Here is a 21,731-nt window from a genome sequence, read left to right as displayed (position 1 = left end):
GTTTTTATTGCTGATATCTATTACACATGAGTTGTACTATATACCATAAAAAAATCTAGACGCCTAGACCCTCAGAAAGTGGTCAAACAGCCACTTCCGGTTTTATTTAAATCCAATATGGCTGCCAAACTAATTGGCCAATCAAAATTCTGAAAGCATGTTGCACCAGTTCATATTAGGGACTATCAGTATAGAGCATTTTCAAACTATTTGGTTCAGCAGTTTTCTCAAACGGCTCGACGAAAAAAGTTACGGAAGAAAGAAGAAGAAGTTTAAAGAAGAAAAAACCGAACAATAAGAATAGGGGCCACGCCCTACAGGCTTGGGCCCCTAATTAAAGCCGCAAGCGGCGTCACCGGGGCCCAAGCTGACAAGATTCTGTTTCATAATTAATGTGGTCACATGTTAGACAGTCAGGTAGCTTGAATTATCAGTAACATGAGGTCAAAATGAAGGTGGTACCATGTATTTACCTGGTTTGGTTATCGAAATAGGGTTTTCAGGATATATAATGAGCCATGTTCTTATGCACAATAATGAGATTACATAATCATATATAGCCATTTCTAATGTCAGTTACATCTTTCATTCAATGTCTTCATAATGACACTTGTTATATGTCCTGCTCTGCGACAGTGTTTTAGATATGACTGCTTTGCATATTAATGAGTTCACATTACCATATATGGTCATCTGTTATTTTAATCAAATCTCTTGTTCACTGTTGTCATAATAACACAGGATTCATCTTCCTAACTGCAACAGTGTTTAAGATATAATGGTTATGCATATTAATGAGTTCACATGACCATATATGGTCATCTGTTATTTTAATCAAATCTCTTGTTCACTGTTGTCATAATAACACAGGATTCATCTTGTTAACTGCAACAGTGTTTAAGATATAATGGTTATGCATATTAATGAGTTCACATGACCATATATGGTAATCTGTTATTTTAATGAAATCAATTGTTTAATGTTGTCATAATAACACAGGTTTCATCTTCCTAACTCCAACAGTGCTTGAGATATATCAGTTATGCATATTAATGAGGTTAGAAGCCCCCACCCCTTAGGCGCTTGGCGACAAAACCCAGCCACGTGCCATTCGGTTGAAAGAATGCATCTCATGAGTAGAATGCACATGTACAATTTTAGCCAAATCGGACCAATACAACACATGTAAATGCACAAGGTTTGTTTTCATAAAATCCAAGATGGCGGCCAAACCATGTGACTGATCAAAATAATATTATTTTTCTCATATGGAGATCAGGCCAGGCATGGTAAATATAAAAACATCTTGTAGATTGGTTGAATCACCTCTGAGAAACAAATGCCCAAACTTTTGGTCAATTTTGCTTAAAATCCAAGATGGCGGCCAAACCATGTGACTGATCTGAAATCTTTTTTAGGTTACTGAAAGGGATTGATATACAGATGCCATGAAGCAAAATTGAAAATAATCCCTCAAGTTTTGCCAGAGTAAAAAACTACTTCCTGTTTAGAAGAAACCCAAAATGGCGGCCAAACCATGTGACCAATCATAACAATTTTTTCAAACGTAAATGGGATTCATATATAGAAGCCAAATACTACATATGAGAGCATTCTGCATAGTGGTTCTGAAGAAGAAGATTTTCAAGTGTTTTTTGCCGTTTTTAGGAAAAACAAAATGGCGGGAAAAGTCACATGACCGCTAAAGTTTTTATTGTTGATATCTATTACACATGAGTTGTACTATATACCATAAAAAAATCTAGATGCCTAGACCCTCAGAAAGTGGTCAAACAGCCACTTCCGGTTTTATTTCAATCCAATATGGCTGCCAAACTAATTGACCAATCGAAATTCTGAAAGCATGTTGCACCAGTTCACATTATGGACTATCAGTATGAAGCATTATCAGACCATTCCGTTCAGCGGTTTTCTCAAACGGCTTGACGAAAAAAGTTACGGAAGAAAGAAGAAAGAAGATGAAGAAATTAAAGCCGCAAGCGGCGTCACCGGGGCCCAAGCTGATAAGATTCTGTTTCATAATTAATGAGGTCACATGTTAGACAATCAGCTGCAGGTAGATTGTATTATCAGTAACATGAGGTCGAAATGAAGTTGGTACCATGTATTTACCTGGTTTGGTTATCAAAATATGGTTTTCAGGATATATAATGAGCCATGTTCTTATGCACAATAATGAGATTACATAATCATATATAGCCATTTCTAATGTCAGTTACATCTTTCATTCAATGTCTTCATAATGACACTACTTACATGTCCAGCTCTGCGATAGTGTTTCAGATATGACTGCTATGTATATTAATGAGTTCACATGACCATATATGGTCATCTGTTATTTTTAAACAAATCTCTTGTTCACTGTTGTCATAATAATACAGGATTCATCTTCCTAACTGCGACAGTGTTTTAGATATGACTGCTATGCATATTAATGAGTTCACATGACCATATATGGTTATCTGTTATTTTAATCAAATCTCTTGTTCACTGTTGTCATAATGACACAGGATTTATCTTCCTAACTGCGACTGTGTTTAAGATATAATGGTTATGCATATTAATGAGTTCACATGACCATATATGGTTATCTGTTATTTTAATCAGATCTCTTGTTCACTTGTTGTCATAATGACACAGGATTCATCTTCCTAACTGCAACAGTGTTTGAGATATAACGATTACGCATATTAATGAGCTCACATGACTATATATGGTCATCTGTTATTTTAATTAAATCTTTTGTTCAATGCTGTCATAATAACACAGGATTCCACTTCCAAACTGCAACAGTGTTTGAGATATGACAGTTATGCATATTAATGAGCTCACATGACCATATATGGTCATTTGTTATTTTAATCGAATCTCTTGTTCAACGTTGTCATAATAACACAGGATTCATCATCCTAACTACAACAGTGCTTGAGTTATAACAGTTATGCATATTAATAAGGTTAGAAGCCCCCACCCCATGGGTGCCCAGCCACGTGGCCTAACAGTGTGCTATTGGGGCAAAATGATCCATCTGATGACACAAATGCACATACAAAATTTGAAAGAAATCAGAATAATACAAAACATGTAGTTGCATAATTTCTATTTTCACAAAATCCAAAATGGCGGCCAAACCATGTGACTGATCTGAATTTTTTTTTAGATTTTTGAAAGGGTTTAATACACTGATGCCATGAAGCAAAATTGAAAATAATCCCTCAAGTGTTGCCAGAGTAAAAAACTACTTCCTGTTTAGAAGAAATCCAAAATGGTGGCCAAACCACATGACCAATCGTAAAAAAATGTTCAAACATAAATGGGATTCATATATAGAAGCTAAATACTACATATGAGAGCATTCTACTTGGTGGTTCTGAAGAAGAAGATTTTTAAGTGTTTTTTGCCGTTTTTAGGAAAAACAAAATGGCGGGAAAAGTCACATGACCGCTAAAGTTTTTATTGCTGATATTTATTACACATGAGTTGTACTATATACCACAAAAAAATCTAGACGCCTAGACCCTCAGAAAGTGGTCAAACAGCCACTTCCGGTTTTATTTCAATCCAATATGGCTGCCAAACTAATTGACCAATCAAAATTCTGAAAGCATGTTGCACCAGTTCACATTAGGGACTATCAGTATAGAACATTATCAGACCATTCCGTTCAGCGGTTTTCTCAAACGGCTTGACGAAAAAAGTTACGGAAGAAAGAAAGAAAGAAGAAAGAAGAAAAAACCGGACAATAAGAATAGGGGCCTCGCCCTTCAGGCTTGGGCCCCTAAAAACCGGACAATAAGAATAGGGGCCTCGCCCTTCGGGCTTGGGCCCCTAAAAACCGAACAATAAGAATAGGGGCCTCGCCCTTTGGGCTTGGGCCCCTAATTAAAGCCGCAAGCGGCGTCACCGGGGCCCAAGCTGACAAGATTCTGTTTCATAATTAATGTGGTCACATGTTAGACAATCAGGTAGCTTGAATTATCAGTAACATGAGGTCAAAATGAAGTTGGTACCATGTATTTACCTGGTTTGGTTATCGAAATATGGTTTTCAGGATATATAATGAGCCATGTTCTTAATAATGAGATTACATAATCATATATAGCCATTTCTAATGTCAGTTACATCTTTCATTCAATGTCTTCATAATGACACTTGTTACATGTCCTGCTCTGCGACAGTGTTTCAGATATGACTGCTATGCATATTAATGAGTTCACATGACCATATATGGTCATCTGTTATTTTAATCAAATCTCTTGTTCACTGTTGTCATAATAACACAGGATTCATCTTCCTAACTGCAACAGTGTTTAAGATATAATGGTTGTGCATATTAATGAGTTCACATGACCATATATGGTTATCTGTTATTTTAATCAAATCTCTTGTTCACTGTTGTCATAATGACACAGGATTTATCTTCCTAACTGCAACAGTGTTTAAGATATAATGGTTATGCATATTAATGAGTTTACATGACCATATATGGTCATCTGTTATTTTAATCAAATCTCTTGTTCACTGTTGTCATAATAACACAGGATTCATCTTCGTAACTGCAACAGTGTTTAAGATATAATGGTTATGCATATCAATGAGTTCACATGACCATATATGGTCATCTGTTATTTTAATCAAATCTCTTGTTCACTGTTGTCATAATAACACAGGATTCATCACCCTAACTGCGACAGTGTTTGAGTTATAACAGTTATGCATATTAATGAGGTTAGAAGCCCCCACCCCATGGGTGCCCAGCCACGTGGCCTAGCAGTGTGCTATTGGGGAAAAATGATGCATCTGATGACACAAATGCACATACAAAATGTGAAAGAAATCAGACTAATACAAAACATGTAGTTGCATAATTTCTATTTTCACAAAATCCAAGATGGCGGCCAAACCACGTGACTGATCAAAATAATATTATTTTTCTCGTATGCAGCTAAGGCCAGGCATGGTAAATATAAAAACATCTAGTAGATTGGTTGAATCGTCTCTGAGAAACAAATACCCAAACTTTTGGTAAATTTTGCTTAAAATCCAAAATGGCGGCCAAACCATGTGACTGATCTGAAATTTTTTTTAGGTTTCTGAAAGGGCTTGATATACAGATGCCATGAAGCAAAATTGAAAATATTCCCTCAAGTGTTGCCAGAGTAAAAAACTACTTCCTGTTTAGAAGAAATCCAAAATGGTGGCCAAACCACGTGACCAATCGTAAACATTTTTTCAAACATAAATGGGATTCATATATAGAAGCTAAATACTACATATGAGAGCATTCTGCTTGGTGGTTCTGAAGAAGAAGATTTTTTAGTAGTTTTTGCCGTTTTTAGGAAAAACAAAATGGCGGGAAAAGTCACATGACCGCTAAAGTTTTTATTGCTGATATCTATTACACATGAGTTGTACTATATACCATAAAAAAATCTAGACGCCTAGACCCTCAGAAAGTGGTCAAACAGCCACTTCCGGTTTTATTTCAATCCAATATGGCTGCCAAACTAATTGACCAATCGAAATTCTGAAAGCATGTTGCACCAGTTCACATTAGGCACTATCAGTATAGAGCATTATCAGACCATTCCGTCCAGCGGTTTACTCAAATGGCTTGACGAAAGAAGTTGTGGAAGAAAGAAGAAGAAAGAAGAAGAAATTAAAGCCGCAAGCGGCGTCACCGGGGCCCAAGCTGATAAGATTCTGTTTCATAATTAATGAGGTCACATGTTAGACAAGCAGGTAGCTTGAATTATCAGTAACATGAGTTCAAAATGAAGTTGGTACCATGTATTTACCTGGTTTGGTTATTGAAATATGGTTTTCAGGATATATAATGAGCCATGTTCTTATGCACAATAATGAGATTACATAATCATATATAGCCATTTCTAATGTCAGTTACATCTTTCATTCAATGTCTTCATAATGACACTAGTTACATGTCCTGCTCTGCGACAGTGTTTTAGATATGACTGCTATGTATATTAATGAGTTCACATGACCATATATGGTCATCTGTTATTTTAGTCAAATCTCTTGTTCACTGTTGTCATAATAACACAGGATTCATCTTCCTAACTGCAACAGTGTTTAAGATATAATGGTTATGCATATTAATGAGTTCACATGACCATATATGGTCATCTGTTATTTTAATCAAATCTCTTGTTCACTGTTGTCATAATAACACAGGATTCATCTTCCTTACTGCAACAGTGTTTAAGATATAATGGTTATACATATTAATGAGTTCACATGACCATATATGGTCATCTGTTATTTTAATCAAATCTCTTGTTCACTGTTGTCATGATAACACAGGAATCATCTTCCTAACTACAACAGTGTTTGAGATATAATGGTTATGCATATTAATGAGTTCACATGACCATATATGGTAATCTGTTATTTTAATGAAATCAATTGTTTAATGTTGTCATAATAACACAGGTTTCATCTTCCTAACTCCAACAGTGCTTGAGATATATCAGGTATGCATATTAATGAGGTTAGAAGCCCCCACCCCTTAGGCGCTTGGCGACAAAACCCAGCCACGTGCCATTCGGTTGAAAGAATGCATCTCATGAGTAGAATGCACATGTACAATTTTAGCCAAATCGGACCAATACAACACATGTAAATGCACATGGTTTGTTTTCATAAAATCCAAGATGGCGGCCAAACCATGTGACTGATCAAAATAATATTATTTTTCTCATATGGAGATCAGGCCAGGCATGGTAAATATAAAAACATCTTGTAGATTGGTTGAATCACCTCTGAGAAACAAATGCCCAAACTTTTGATCAATTTTGCTTAAAATCCAAGATGGCGGCCAAACCATGTGACTGATCTGAAATCTTTTTTAGGTTACTGAAAGGGAATGATACACAGATGCCATGAAGCAAAATTGAAAATAATCCCTCAAGTTTTGCCAGAGTAAAAAACTACTTCCTGTTTAGAAGAAACCCAAAATGGCGGCCAAACCATGTGACCAATCATAACAATTTTTTCAAACGTAAATTGGATTCATATATAGAAGCCAAATACTACATATGAGAGCATTCTGCATAGTGGTTCTGCAGAAGAAGATTTTCAAGTGTTTTTTGCCGTTTTTAGGAAAAACAAAATGGCGGGAAAAGTCACATGACCGCTAAAGTTTTTATTGTTGATATCTATTACACATGAGTTGTACTATATACCATAAAAAATCTAGATGCCTAGACCCTCAGAAAGTGGTCAAACAGCCACTTCCGGTTTTATTTCAATCCAATATGGCTGCCAAACTAATTGACCAATCGAAATTCTGAAAGCATGTTGCACCAGTTCACATTATGGACTATCAGTATGAAGCATTATCAGACCATTCTGTTCAGCGGTTTTCTCAAACGGCTTGACGAAAAAAGTTACGGAAGAAAGAAAGAAAGAAGAAAGAAGATTAAAGCCGCAAGCGGCGTCACCGGGGCCCAAGCTGATCTATCATGACAAGATTCTGTTTCATAATAAATGAGGTCGCATGTTAGACAATCAGGTGGCTTGTATTATCATTAACATGAGGTCGAAATGAAGTTGGTACCATGTATTTACCTGGTTTGGTTATCGAAATATGGTTTTCATGATATATAATGAGCCATGTTCTTATGCACAATAATGAGATTACATAATCATATATAGCCATTTCTAATGTCAGTTACATCTTTCATTCAATGTCTTCATAATGACACTAGTTATATGTCCTGCTCTGCGACAGTGTTTTAGATATGATGGCTATGCATATTAATGAGTTCACATGACCATATATGGTCATCTGTTATTTTAATCAAATCTCTTGTTCACTGTTGTCATAATAACACAGGATTCATCTTCGTAACTGCAACAGTGTTTAAGATATAATGGTTATGCATATCAATGAGTTCACATGACCATATATGGTCATCTGTTATTTTAATCAAATCTCTTGTTCACTGTTGTCATAATAACACAGGATTCATCACCCTAACTGCGACAGTGTTTGAGTTATAACAGTTATGCATATTAATGAGGTTAGAAGCCCCCACCCCATGGGTGCCCAGCCACATGGCCTAACAGTGTGCTATTGGGGCAAAATGATGCATCTGATGACACAAATGCACATACAAAATTTGAAAGAAATCAGATTAATACAAAACATGTAGTTGCATAATTTCTATTTTCACAAAATCCAAGATGGCGGCCAAACCACGTGACTGATCTGAATTTTTTTTTAGGTTTCTGAAAGGGCTTGATACATAGATGCCATGAAGCAAAATTGAAAATAATCCCTCATGTGTTGCCAGAGTAAAAAACTACTTCCTGTTTAGAAGAAATCCAAAATGGTGGCCAAACCACGTGACCAATCATAAACATTTTTTCAAACATAAATCGGATTCATATATAGAAGCTAAATACTACATATGAGAGCATTCTGCCCGGTGGTTCTGAAGAAGAAGATTGTTAAATGTTTTTTGCCGTTTTTAGGAAAAACAAAATGGCGGGAAAAGTCACATGACCGCTAAAGTTTTTATTGCTGATATTTATTACACATGAGTTGTACTATACACCATAAAAAAATCTAGACGCCTAGACCCTCAGAAAGTGGTCAAACAACCACTTCCGGTTTTAATTCAATCCAACATGGCTGCCAAACTAGACGACCAATCAAAATTCTGAAAGCATGTTGCACTAGTTCACATTAGGGACTATAAGTATAGAGCATTTTCAGACTATTCAGTTCAGCAGTTTTCTCAAACGGCTTGACGAAAGAAGTTGTGGAAGAAAGAAGAAGAAAGAAGAATTAAAGCCGCAAGCGGCGTCACCGGGGCCCAAGCTGATAAGATTCTGTTTCATGATTAATGAGGTCACATGTCAGACAATCAGCTGCAGGTAGATTGTATTATCAGTAACATGAGGTCGAAATGAAGTTGGTACCATGTATTTACCTCGTTTGGTTATTGAAATATGGTTTTCAGGATATATAATGAGCCATGTTCTTATGCACAATAATGAGATTACATAATCATATATAGCCATTTCTAATGTCAGTTACATCTTTCATTCAATGTCTTCATAGTGACACGAGTTACATGTCCTGCTCTGCAACTGTGTTTTAGATATGACTGCTTTGCATATTAATGAGTTCACATGACCATATATGGTCATCTGTTATTTTAATCAAATTTCTTGTTCACTGTTGTCATAATAACACAGGATTCATCTTCCTAACTGCAACAGTGTTTAAGATATAATGGTTATGCATATTAATGAGTTCACATGACCATATATGGTCATCTGTTATTTTAATCAAATCTCTTGTTCACTGTTGTCATAATAACACAGGATTCATCTTCCTAACTGCGACAGTGTTTTAGATATGACTGCTATGCATATTAATGAGTTCACATGACCATATATGGTTATCTGTTAATTTAATCAAATCTCTTGTTCATTGTTGTCATAATGACACAGGATTTATCTTCCTAACTGCAACAGTGTTTTAGATATAATGGTTATGCATATTAATGAGTTCACATGACCATATATGGTTATCTGTTATTTTAATCAAATCTCTTGTTCACTGTTGTCATAATGACACAGGATTCATCTTCCTAACTGCAACAGTGTTTGAGATATAACGATTACGCATATTAATGAGCTCACGTGACTATATATGGTCATCTGTTATTTTAATCAAATCTTTTGTTCAATGTTGTCATAATAACACAGGATTCCACTTCCTAACTGCAACAGTGTTTGAGATATGACAGTTATGCATATTAATGAGCTCACATGACCATATATGGTCATTTGTTATTTTAATCGAATCTCTTGTTCAAGGTTGTCATAATAACACAGGATTCATCATCCTAACTACAACAGTGCTTGAGTTATAACAGTTATGCATATTAATGAGGTTAGAAGCCCCCACCCCATGGGTGCCCAGCCACGAGGCCTAACAGTGTGCTATTGGGTCAAAATTATGCATCTGATGACACAAATGCACATACAAAATTTGAAAGAAATCAGACTAATACAAAACATGTAGTTGCATAATTTCTATTTTCACAAAATCCAAGATGGCGGCCAAACCACGTGACTGATCAAAGTAATATTATTTTTCTCGTATGCAGCTAAGGCCAGGCATGGTAAATATAGAAACGTCTAGTAGATTGGTTGAATCGTCTCTGAGAAACAAATACCCAAACTTTTGGTCAATTTTGCTTAAAATCCAAAATGGCGGCCAAACCATGTGACTGATCTGAAATTTTTTTTAGGTTTCTGAAAGGGCTTGATACACAGATGCCATGAAGCAAAATTGAAAATACTCCCTCAAGTGTTGCCAGAGTAAAAAACTACTTCCTGTTTAGAAGAAATCCAAAATGGTGGCCAAACCACGTGACCAATCGTAAACATTTTTTCAAACATAAATGGGATTCATATAAAGAAGCTAAATACTACATATGAGTGCATTCTGCTTGGTAGTTCTGAAGAAGAAGATTTTTAAGTGTTTTTTGCCGTTTTTAGGAAAAACAAAATGGCGGGAAAAGTCACATGACCGCTAAAGTTTTTATTGCTGATATTTATTACACATGAGTTGTACTATATACCATAAAAAAATCTAGACGCCTAGACCCTCAGAAAGTGGTCAAACAGCCACTTCCGGTTTTATTTCAATCCAATATGGCTGCCAAACTAATTGACCAATCGAAATTCTGAAAGCATGTTGCACCAGTTCACATTAGGGACTATAAGTATAGAGCATTTTCAGACTATTAAGTTCAGCAGTTTTCTCAAACGGCTTGACGAAAAAAGTTACGGAAGAAAGAAAGAAGAAAGAAAAAACCGGACAATAAGAATAGGGGCCTCGCCCTTCAGGCTTGGGCCCCTAAAAAACCGAACAATAAGAATAGGGGCCTCGCCCTTTGGGCTTGGGCCCCTAATTAAAGCCGCAAGCGGCGTCACCGGGGCCCAAGCTGATAAGTTTCTGTTTCATAATTAATGAGGTCACATGTTAGACAATCAGGTAGTTTGTATTATCAGTAACATGAGGTCGAAATGAAGTTGGTACCATGTATTTACCTGCTTTGGTTATCGAAATATGGTTTTCAGGATATATAATGAGCCATGTTCTTATGCACAATAATGAGATTACAATAATCATATATAGCCATTTCTAATGTCAGTTATCTCTTTCATTCAATGTCTTCATAATGACACTAGTTATATGTCCTGCTCTGCGACAGTGTTTCAGATATGACAGCTATGCATATTAATGAGTTCACATGACCATATATGGTCATCTGTTATTTTAATCAAATCTCTTGTTCACTGTTGTCATAATGACGCCGGATTCATCTTCCTAACTGCAAAAGTGTTTAAGATATAACGATTACTCATATTATTGAGCTTACATGACCATATATGGTTATTTGTTATTTTAATCAAATCTCTTGTTCACTGTTGTCATAATGACACAGGATTCATCTTCCTAACTGCAACAGTGTTTGAGATATAACGATTATGCATATTAAGGAGCTCACATGACCATGTATGGTCATCTGTTATTTTAATCAAATCTTTTGTTCAATGTTGTCATAATAACACAGGATTCCACTTCCTAACTGCAACAGTGTTTGAGATATGACAGTTATGCATATTAATGAGCTCACATGACCATATATGGTCATTTGTTATTTTAATCGAATCTCTTGTTCAACGTTGTCATAATAACACAGGATTCATCATCCTAACTATAACAGTGCTTGAGTTATAACAGTTATGCATATTAATGAGGTTAGAAGCCCCCACCCCATGGGTGCCCAGCCACGTGGCCTAGCAGTGTGCTATTGGGGCAAAATGATGCATCTGATGACACAAATGCACATACAAAATTTGAAAGAAATCAGACTAATACAAAACATGTAGTTGCATAATTTCTATTTTCACAAAATCCAAGATGGTGGCCAAACCACGTGACTGATCAAAATAATATTATTTTTCTCAAATGGAGCTAAGGCCAGGCATGGTAAATATAAAAACATCTAGTAGATTGGTTGAATCACCTCTGAGAAACAAATGCCCAAACTTTTGGTCAATTTTGCTTAAAATCCAAGATGGCGGCCAAACCATGTGACTGATCTGAAATCTTTCTTAGGTTTCTGAAAGCGTTTGATATACAGATGCCATGAAGCAAAATTGAAAATAATCCCTCAAGTGTTGCCAGAGTAAAATACTACTTCCTGTTTAGAAGAAATCCAAAATGGTGGCCAAACCACTTGACCAATCGTAATAATTTTTTCAAACATAAATGGGATTCATATATAGAAGCTTAATACTACATATGATAGCATTCTGCTTGGTGGTTCTGAAGAAGAAGATTTTTTAGTGTTTTTTGCCGTTTTTAGGAAAAACAAAATGGCGGGAAAAGTCACATGACCGCTAAAGTTTTTATTGCTGATATCTATTACACATGAGTTGTACTATATACCATAAAAAAATCTAGACGCCTAGACCCTCAGAAAGTGGTCAAACAGCCACTTCCGGTTTTATTTCATTTCAACATGGCTGCCAAACTAATTGACCAATCGAAATTCTGAAAGCATGTTGCACCAGTTCACATTAGGGACTATCAGTAGAGAGCATTTTCAGACTATTCAGTTCAGCAGTTTTCTCAAACGGCTTGACGAAAGAAGTTGTGGAAGAAAGAAGAAGAAAGAAGAAAAAACCGAACAATAAGAATAGGGGCCTCGCCCTTTGGGCTTGGGCCCCTAATTAAAGCCGCAAGCGGCGTCACCGGGGCCCAAGCTGACAAGATTCTGTTTCATAATTAATGTGGTCACATGTTAGACAATCAGGTAGCTTGAATTATCAGTAACATGAGGTCAAAATGAAGTTGGTACCATGTATTAACCTGGTTTGGTTATCGAAATATGGTTTTCAGGATATATAATGAGCCATGTTCTTATGCACAATAATGAAATTACATAATCATATATAGCCATTTCTAATGTCAGTTACATCTTTCATTCAATGTTTTCATAATGACACTTGTTACATATCCTGCTCTGCGACAGTGTTTTAGATATGACTGCTTTGCATATTAATGAGTTCACATGACCATATATGGTCATCTGTTATTTTTAATCAAATCTCTTGTTCACTGTTGTCATAATAACACAGGATTCATCTTCCTAACTGCAACAGTGTTTAAGATATAATGGTTATGCATATTAATGAGTTCACATGACCATATATGGTCATCTGTTATTGTAATCAAATCTCAGGTTCACTGCTGTCATGATAACACATGAATCATCTTCCTAATTACAACAGTGTTTGAGATATAATGGTTATGCATATTAATGAGTTCACATGACCATATATGGTAATCTGTTATTTTAATGAAATCAATTGTTAAATGTTGTCATAATAACACAGGTTTCATCTTCCTAACTGCAACAGTGTTTGAGATATAACGATTACGCATATTAATGAGCTCACGTGACTATATATGGTCATCTGTTATTTTAATCAAATCTTTTGTTCAATGTTGTCATAATAACACAGGATTCCACTTCCTAACTGCAACAGTGTTTGAGATATGACAGTTATGCATATTAATGAGCTCACATGACCATATATGGTCATTTGTTATTTTAATCGAATCTCTTGTTCAAGGTTGTCATAATAACACAGGATTTATCATCCTAACTACAACAGTGCTTGAGTTATAACAGTTATGCATATTAATGAGGTTAGAAGCCCCCCACCCCATGGGTGCCCAGCCACGTGGCCTAACAGTGTGCTATTGGGGCAAAATGATGCATCTGATGACACAAATGCACATACAAAATTTGAAAGAAATCAGACTAATACAAAACATGTACATGTAGTTGCATAATTTCTATTTTCACAAAATCCAAGATGGCGGCCAAACCACCTGACTGATCAAAATAATATTATTTTTCTCGTATGCAGCTAAGGCCAGGCATGGTAAATATAAAAACATTTAGTAGAATGGTTGAATCGTCTCTGAGAAACAAATACCCAAACTTTTGGTCAATTTTGCTTAAAATCCAAAATGGCGGCCAAACCATGTGACTGATCTGAAATTTTTTTTAGGTTTCTGAAAGGGCTTGATACACAGATGCCATGAAGCAAAATTGAAAATATTCCCTCAAGTGTTGCCAGAGTAAAAAACTACTTCCTGTTTAGAAGAAATCCAAAATGGTGGCCAAACCACGTGACCAATCGTAAACATTTTTTTCAAACATAAATGGGATTCATATATAGAAGCTAAATACTACATATGAGAGCATTCTGCTTGGTGGTTCTGAAGAAGAAGATTTTTAAGTGTTTTTTGCCGTTTTTAGGAAAAACAAAATGGCGGGAAAAGTCACATGACCGCTAAAGTTTTTATTGCTGATATTAATTACACATGAGTTGTACTATATACCATAAAAAAATCTAGACGCCTAGACCCTCAGAAAGTGGTCAAACAGCCACTTCCGGTTTTATTTCAATCCAATATGGCTGCCAAACTAATTGACCAATCGAAATTCTGAAAGCATGTTGCACCAGTTCACATTAGGGACTATCAGTATAGACCATTATCAGACCATTCCATTCAGCAGTTTTCTCAAACGGCTTGACGAAAAAAGTTACGGAAGAAAGAAAGAAAGAAAGAAAGAAAGAAAGAAAGAAGAAAAAACCGGACAATAAGAATAGGGGCCTCGCCCTTCGGGCTTGGGCCCCTAAAAAACGAACAATACGAATAGGGGCCACGCCCTACAGGCTTGGGCCCCTAAAAACCGGACAATAAGAATAGGGGCCACGCCCTACAGGCTTGGGCCCCTAAAAAACCGAACAATAAGAATAGGGGCCACGCCCTACAGGCTTGGGCCCCTAATTAATAAACAATTACAATGTACAAGAAAGATTGTGTTACGTGGCGTGGGTTTCATTTTGAAGACAGTCTTCTCAATTTGAAGGCCCGGAAAAGGTGGTTAGATACTCTAAAATAAGATACTGTTGTATGGCTAAAATTCATATTCTATTGTTCATTCGCACATGTTTGTGCCAAGGAAAAGCCATATGAGCTACAGCTGCTGTTCCATAATTAATTACTGCGACGGACAATAACATTTTTGTGACATGCTCTTGATCATATTTTCTTGTAAGTTGTACAAAAACACGACCAGACATGTACCATCTAGATCGTTATTGCTCCAGTGATCTCAATATGCTATTGATTATTATGAATGTAATTATTGCATACTTGATTTGCAGTAACATTTAGATTGACTTCAGTATTAGTACTGGTACACTCACTCGCATCTCAAATTGGTAAAGTGTGAGAAGCAGGCACTTTTCAAAATTTGGCAAGACTGGATGTTTGTTCCTGCCATGCAAATACATTTTTTCGCAAATCTGTGTTGACATTTGATAATTAGAATTTGGATTTGAATTCTTGTCATTAAAATGTTGATGTTTATTGGTTTGATTTCAAAATTCCACGATACCACAACATCGAAAAATATCAGTTGTTCAATTTTATTGGCAAGGATGAAATAAGTGTAAATGAGTTGCGAGAAAGTGACAGTTTCACGCTCTAGTATCATATTTTTTGCAATTCATAATTTCAGAGTAGCAATACTCTATGGACAATCTTTCTGTACAATATATTTTGCCCACCAATAAATAAATACATTTGCTAAATAAATTACAAAAGAGATTTCACAGCATTTTACAATTTTTTTCATTACATTTTATATTTTTTTTTTATTTCCAACTAATGTGTACACTTTCTGCTGTATCTTTGCCAGGCAAGGTTTGTTTATTCAATCATCTCTTCAACACTGGGCATTATTAACTAGAACATCGATAGAATTCGCCATTTTATTTGAGTGTGTTTGCGATCTGTTTCTGACTGGTGACATCACCAGGAGGGCTATAGAAGGGAATCTATGATTGGTTGACTAAACAAGTCAGAGGGGATTTTGTTGAAATCTTGTTATATATGTGTTGGTTCAGATGTATGTGGCGATAGTTAAAAATAAAAAATTAGATGCACGTAATAATAATATAAACAATTACAAAATTTTAAAATAATACAAAGATTTAGTAAAATAAAATAAAATTAATATAAAATTAAATTAAATTCACACTGTACAGTACATCAGATTTTAATCAGATTGTAACTATTAGTCTATTTTATCCAATTTTTATATTTAATAAAACATTTTTCTATGTCATTAGTGTCAATTTATAACGGCCATCATCATAATGTGAGCACTGAAAGCATAGCATAAACGCTATATACCAAGATTGTACATTGAATCACTTACAAGTATATAAAGATGGGCACCGGGTTGTGCCTGCAGGGTTTTCACATTTCATGTGACATTAGCCTTTGTGTAACTTTCACTTAATTTATTTTGTGTATTTTTTGTTAACACAAGATACACCTCTTTTACACATTATACAATTTATTCTGTTTATTGTTTGTGTGTGACAAAATTTAAGGGCTATGTTTTGTCATAGGTGGAAGATTACAAGAAAATATCCAGAGGTTGTGAGATAAATTTTTCACAATTTACGTATCGATATCTTGCTATGTTAATGTTGTTTGGCATTGAGTTTAATTAATAAATACTGTAAACACAGATTTTACTTGTAGGCCTTGACTTTCAATGACAAAAGCACAGAATATTTTTATTCGCAGAGGCTAATGCTACATTGTTTGTTTTAGCCATGTACTAAGAGTTTTAGCCATTTCATAAATAGGGAGGTAACAAAATTTTCAGATTCATGTGGAAAATTAAAACTATACACTTCATATTGAAGGGTGATCACATGTTTTTAAATGATGACTATTTCCTCAGAATAATAGTTTAAAACTAGTCCTAGCCACGGACAATGAAAGTCACAATTACTGAAGCCAAATCTCAATGTACTTCTACCAACTGGTGAAGGGTTAGTGAAAGCCCAGACAACACTTTCCTCAAAATGATGTAACTGTTTTTCCATATTTATCATACAGTAGAAACACGATTTTCAGACAAGCAAGAAAATACACATCACTAGTATAAATCAAACTCTTTTAAGGTAGCGGGACTATTATTTGCATACTTGTTTTCATCTTCTAATTGTGACTAAATGACTACAAATAGACCCGGGAAAGTATATATTTTTAGAATCGCCAGACTTCAAGCTTTTCACAAGTGTACTTTGCTTGCCCGTATCTGCAATCTACGACGCGTTACTCAATCAAAGGTGAAAAATTACTTTTTCTGTAAAAAAAATAATTACGCATTTATGCTGGCGATAAGAAGTATTTTTTTCAATTTTCCTAGTTGTTCAATAGTCTGGTAAACTGAATGTGTCTGGTTAGTTTTATTCAAGCAAAGCGTTTTAAAAAATAGTGTCCTGAATTTCAATTACTGTTTTAGTCGCATTGCCCCCAACTCAAACCACAACTCGTTGGTAAATAATCGATGAAATAGTTTGTCTGGACACATTCAAGTTCCTCTCATTGTCACCTTAAAGCTGTGAAAATTTGGTGTTAATCCGACGACAATAAGTATACGTTATTTTTTGTTAAAGACCTTGTATTTTGAAAAACATAAACTCCTAGAAAACGTCCATAAAGTAACAGCAAAGATTTTCAAGCTTGTTTATCGGCACAATCAATTTGTTTTCCCATCAAAGTCTGCTTTAACATGTGTAGGGACATCCAAATGTGTAAGGCTATTGGAAACCAAAAAATAAAGGAATGGGATCGCTATAATTAGATAAATTCGGCATATGAAAACACCAAAATCAATGATTTTTTTTCAGTGGCTGTGTGACCTTGTGTCTGACACATTCATATGCAAATGACTAATCTGTGAAACAAACAGGGGCGGAGACAAACCACTCAAATGTTTGGAAACACTCATTGTGTGTCAGATAGCTACTGATAACACATCCTAACATTGCTTTGTCTTGAGTTTATCTTTGAAACTTATAGGCACACAGATTAAACCTGTGTTGTTGATTTTGGAAAACACTACTGAGGCTGCCTTGCTTCCCTTCAGAAAATCTATATTTTAACCAACTTACATGACATTCTATGTTATATTGACTTTATCATATGAAAGTTTATGGTGCATTTCATCAATTAATAAATAAATGTGAAAATCGTAATTTTCAACACAAATAATAGTCTCGCTACCTTAAGATTTGAAAGGAAATAAACTAAAAACCAGTCTACAAAAAATAAAGATTTAAATGTATTTTACTATACATGTACTGGAGTAAGTTGCATTAGGTAATTAAAAAGATAAGGATCTTGTAATCTTGCATTTTTTTTTTTTACAAGAGACGTAAATATGGTGGCCACTGGATAATGCCAGCAATAGCACTATTGACCATATATTTCTGTCTTTTCTGAGTAGTTTTTCATACAAGCAATAATAGCAGACATTTATGGGCCATGTAAAATGTTAAACAGTCATAATAATTATACATACATACATATATATATAAACTTGTTTGAACCAAGCAGCATATTTTGAGTTTAACAACATATATAGGTTAATACAAATAAAAACCTAAATTGCCTGAAAATTAAACACATATCAAATTTGCTCTATACGAATATGTAAATTAAAGGTGCGTTTCTACGTAGATAATTGATTTTAACGATTCAGAATACACCAAATGCGAAATTGGGTTTATAGGCGCTTGTAATAGAGCAAATACAATACTGAGAGTAGCTACTTTGCAATAACATAAACATAAATACAGTTGACTGTGACTTACTATGAAATTCAGTTGAGAAGGCAAATGCACTTACAACACAATTGCCTTGATATTTTAAGAAGTGTGATGACATGATATTTAATACGAGGAATGTTAAAACCAGCAGACATATAACAGGGGTAGATTTTATTTACAGTCATTACTCATATCATGTAGGTCCTATTTCGTCACTATTTTATATAAATAGTATACGTAATCAGCCATGAACCCAAAATGACCTTGTACTAGTTTCATCTTCCTGTATTTTCTTTGAGCAAAATGCTAATACATTATATAAAAACTATTAAATACACTATGAAATTTCAATTACTATGTATTTATACTATCCAGAATCACCATTTTGAAAAGAAATGTGTTTGTTGTTTCACATTTCACACTCAGCAGCAGCTTTGTTTTGAGAATAGAAGCGACCAAAACATTAAACAACCCGATTGTCCGTCGTTGTTAACCACCGACCCCTCAGTACAACAAAACGACACTCACCTTCTTTTAGTTCATTCCTTATTTCCTCTACATGGTGTATGAGGTCACCAAGGGTTCGCTGACTATGAGCACCGATCTGGTGAAATTTCGCAAATACTTTATCCACTTCGCGTTCAACACTAACGCACGCATCCATTTTGGAATATTTTGACCTGCTAAAGTTAGCCCCACAAGTTAGCTGTAATATACAATATGGCTAAAATTATCTAATATCATGTACAGCAAAAATATCACCTTCAAATGATACGATTCGTACATATACTACATTCCTTCTTAGGATATTTATGCGAGGAAAATTTTACTTATAAATCTCCTAACTAATAAAAACTAGTATTCATTTGACTGAGATAGGGGATCATAATGATTCACATTTGAGTCACTAGAGGGCGTCGTTACAAAACAAGGATATTTTGTGTCTTTACTAGACTCGTCACATCCGACAATGTACAACACACACTTACATAAGATAAGGTTCATGCCAGGTTCGGCCACGTATGTGCAGTCGGTCCGGCGAACCATTTATTTAACAAAACATACTAATAAAGCCGACTAAAAACGGCTGCCATTACATTGCATGTAGTGTTCAAATTGAAATAAACTATATGAGAGAAAAAATAACTTACATGAACTGCAAAAAAGATCGACTATTGATGCTCGAAATCAACATTTAATACTCGGTTAAAGAAACATTTAAAATAACTGACAAAAAACATCGACAAAATAGTAACCCCCGTTACTGGCACGCCGACCGCCCAGGAAAAACCAGGAATAAAAAACCCTTTGAGGAAAAAATACCTGGAAACCTGTACCCATCGTACTGTCGATCGTGCCCAGGGGAAAGTGGCGGGTGTCGCCCTGTATTATACAACAAACTCAGGTATGTAATGGCAATCTTGAGCTTCAACCTGAGCTTGCTCAGAGTCAACCTGAGCTCCACACTGAGCTTCAACCTGAGCTTGCTCAGAATGCTCAGAGTCAACCTGAGCTCCACACTGAGCTTCAACCTGAGCTTCCTCAGAGTCAACCTGAGCTCCACCCAACTTGAACCCTGGAAATTGTTTACAACAGAAGCTCTAAATTCAAATCAGTTGTGTTGGAGTCACACATTAAAGCAGTTGTTTCACACACATGAAACATTTTTCCTTTTTTTATTCTAATCTTTATTTCTGCAGTTACAGTTTTATTTTATTCTGAAAAGGAAAAATTGACTAATTATTTAAATAATAATAATGTTAATTTAATATTATTTTTCTATCAGTCTACAACAATAAAGTAATAAATGGAAGTTGAGTTGGTTAATAATAAGATAAAGGTAATAGTAAACAAAAGTACCTGAAAGTAATTGTTTTTATTTTCAGTTTTATTATGTAATTCATCTTCAGTTTTATTAGCTCCGCTGTCCACTTTGTCGAGCGGAGCTTATCATATTATGAGTGATTGTCTGTCGTCGTCCGTGTCAATGTTTTACAATTAATGCTTTGATACTTGGTGTACATTGTATATGTACATTGGGTAGACCTCTCTCAGATTTGTTCATTTCAAAACTCAGATTCGAATTTCAGTTAGATCTGAAAATATGTGCGATGCACTAGAATGACATTACAAAACATGCGATCTTCGGGTAAAGACGTGTCAATTAACTACCAGCATATTAGCCATGGCTCACACCTCCTCTCTTACATGCCCCCCAATTCACACATACAATAGGTGTTGCTAGTCTGTTCTATAGTAGTCTGAGGTATAACATAGGCAGAACAAAACACTTTCATCGTTAACACATAAACAATACACATAAACACTAGGTACAATTCCTTGAGTAAAACTGCAGAACAGAAAAGATTGTTTCGTCACCCGCTTGTTTTTTTTTTCTGCTCATCAAAAACGTCAACTGGAAACAAATTAAAAGTACCGATAAAAACATTGTTTAAATATGTGATATCATAATTTGAAGCTTGGCAGCAGGTAGAGCACTTCCTGTTGTCCAGCCATTTTAACCCTTGTAACAAAAATTAGCATACTTATAAGCACAGGGATATATGTACATATATTGATATTTGAAGGGGGATTTGAGTAAATTTGATTATCTAACCCGAATTAAAAAACAAAATTTTGCAAAGTTTGATGAGTAAAAACCAGGCTTGACTATGCCCTGGTTTGTTTGATCATGGATGTACTATGGTTTGATTACAAGCTACATTAAGACCAAACCAAGGATGTCCATCTTTCATTTTGTCGGTTCATTCTTGGTCTCTCCAAATTCACACCAAAAATGGCTGTTTATGGTGAGCTAGGAAGGTACCCAATTGACTGTTTTATCAAGAAACAACGACTTAAGTATATATATATTCAACCGAGTAACAAACTCTGATAACATATTATTAAGAGAAGCCTACTTAGTAAATAAG

The 21,731-nt window shown here is 35.2% G+C and overlaps 1 protein-coding gene across 1 annotated transcript in view; it reads right to left on the bottom strand.

Moving 5' to 3' along the window:
* LOC100374253 (E3 ubiquitin-protein ligase RMND5A-like) overlaps positions 1-19,491 on the bottom strand; it is a 41,021-nt gene extending 21,530 nt beyond the window's left edge. Inside the window, exon 1 of the mRNA XM_085504378.1 lies at positions 19,327-19,491. Coding sequence (XP_085360504.1) covers positions 19,327-19,462 — 136 coding nt within the window. The 5' untranslated portion in view covers positions 19,463-19,491. The remainder of the gene's footprint in view (positions 1-19,326) is intronic.
* Positions 19,492-21,731: the final 2,240 nt, after the last annotated feature.

Source organism: Saccoglossus kowalevskii, chromosome 10, assembly GCF_978046115.1.
Source record: "Saccoglossus kowalevskii chromosome 10, keSacKowa6.1, whole genome shotgun sequence".
Lineage (NCBI taxonomy): Eukaryota > Metazoa > Hemichordata > Enteropneusta > Harrimaniidae > Saccoglossus > Saccoglossus kowalevskii.
This window is presented reverse-complemented; position numbering and strand designations above follow the sequence as displayed.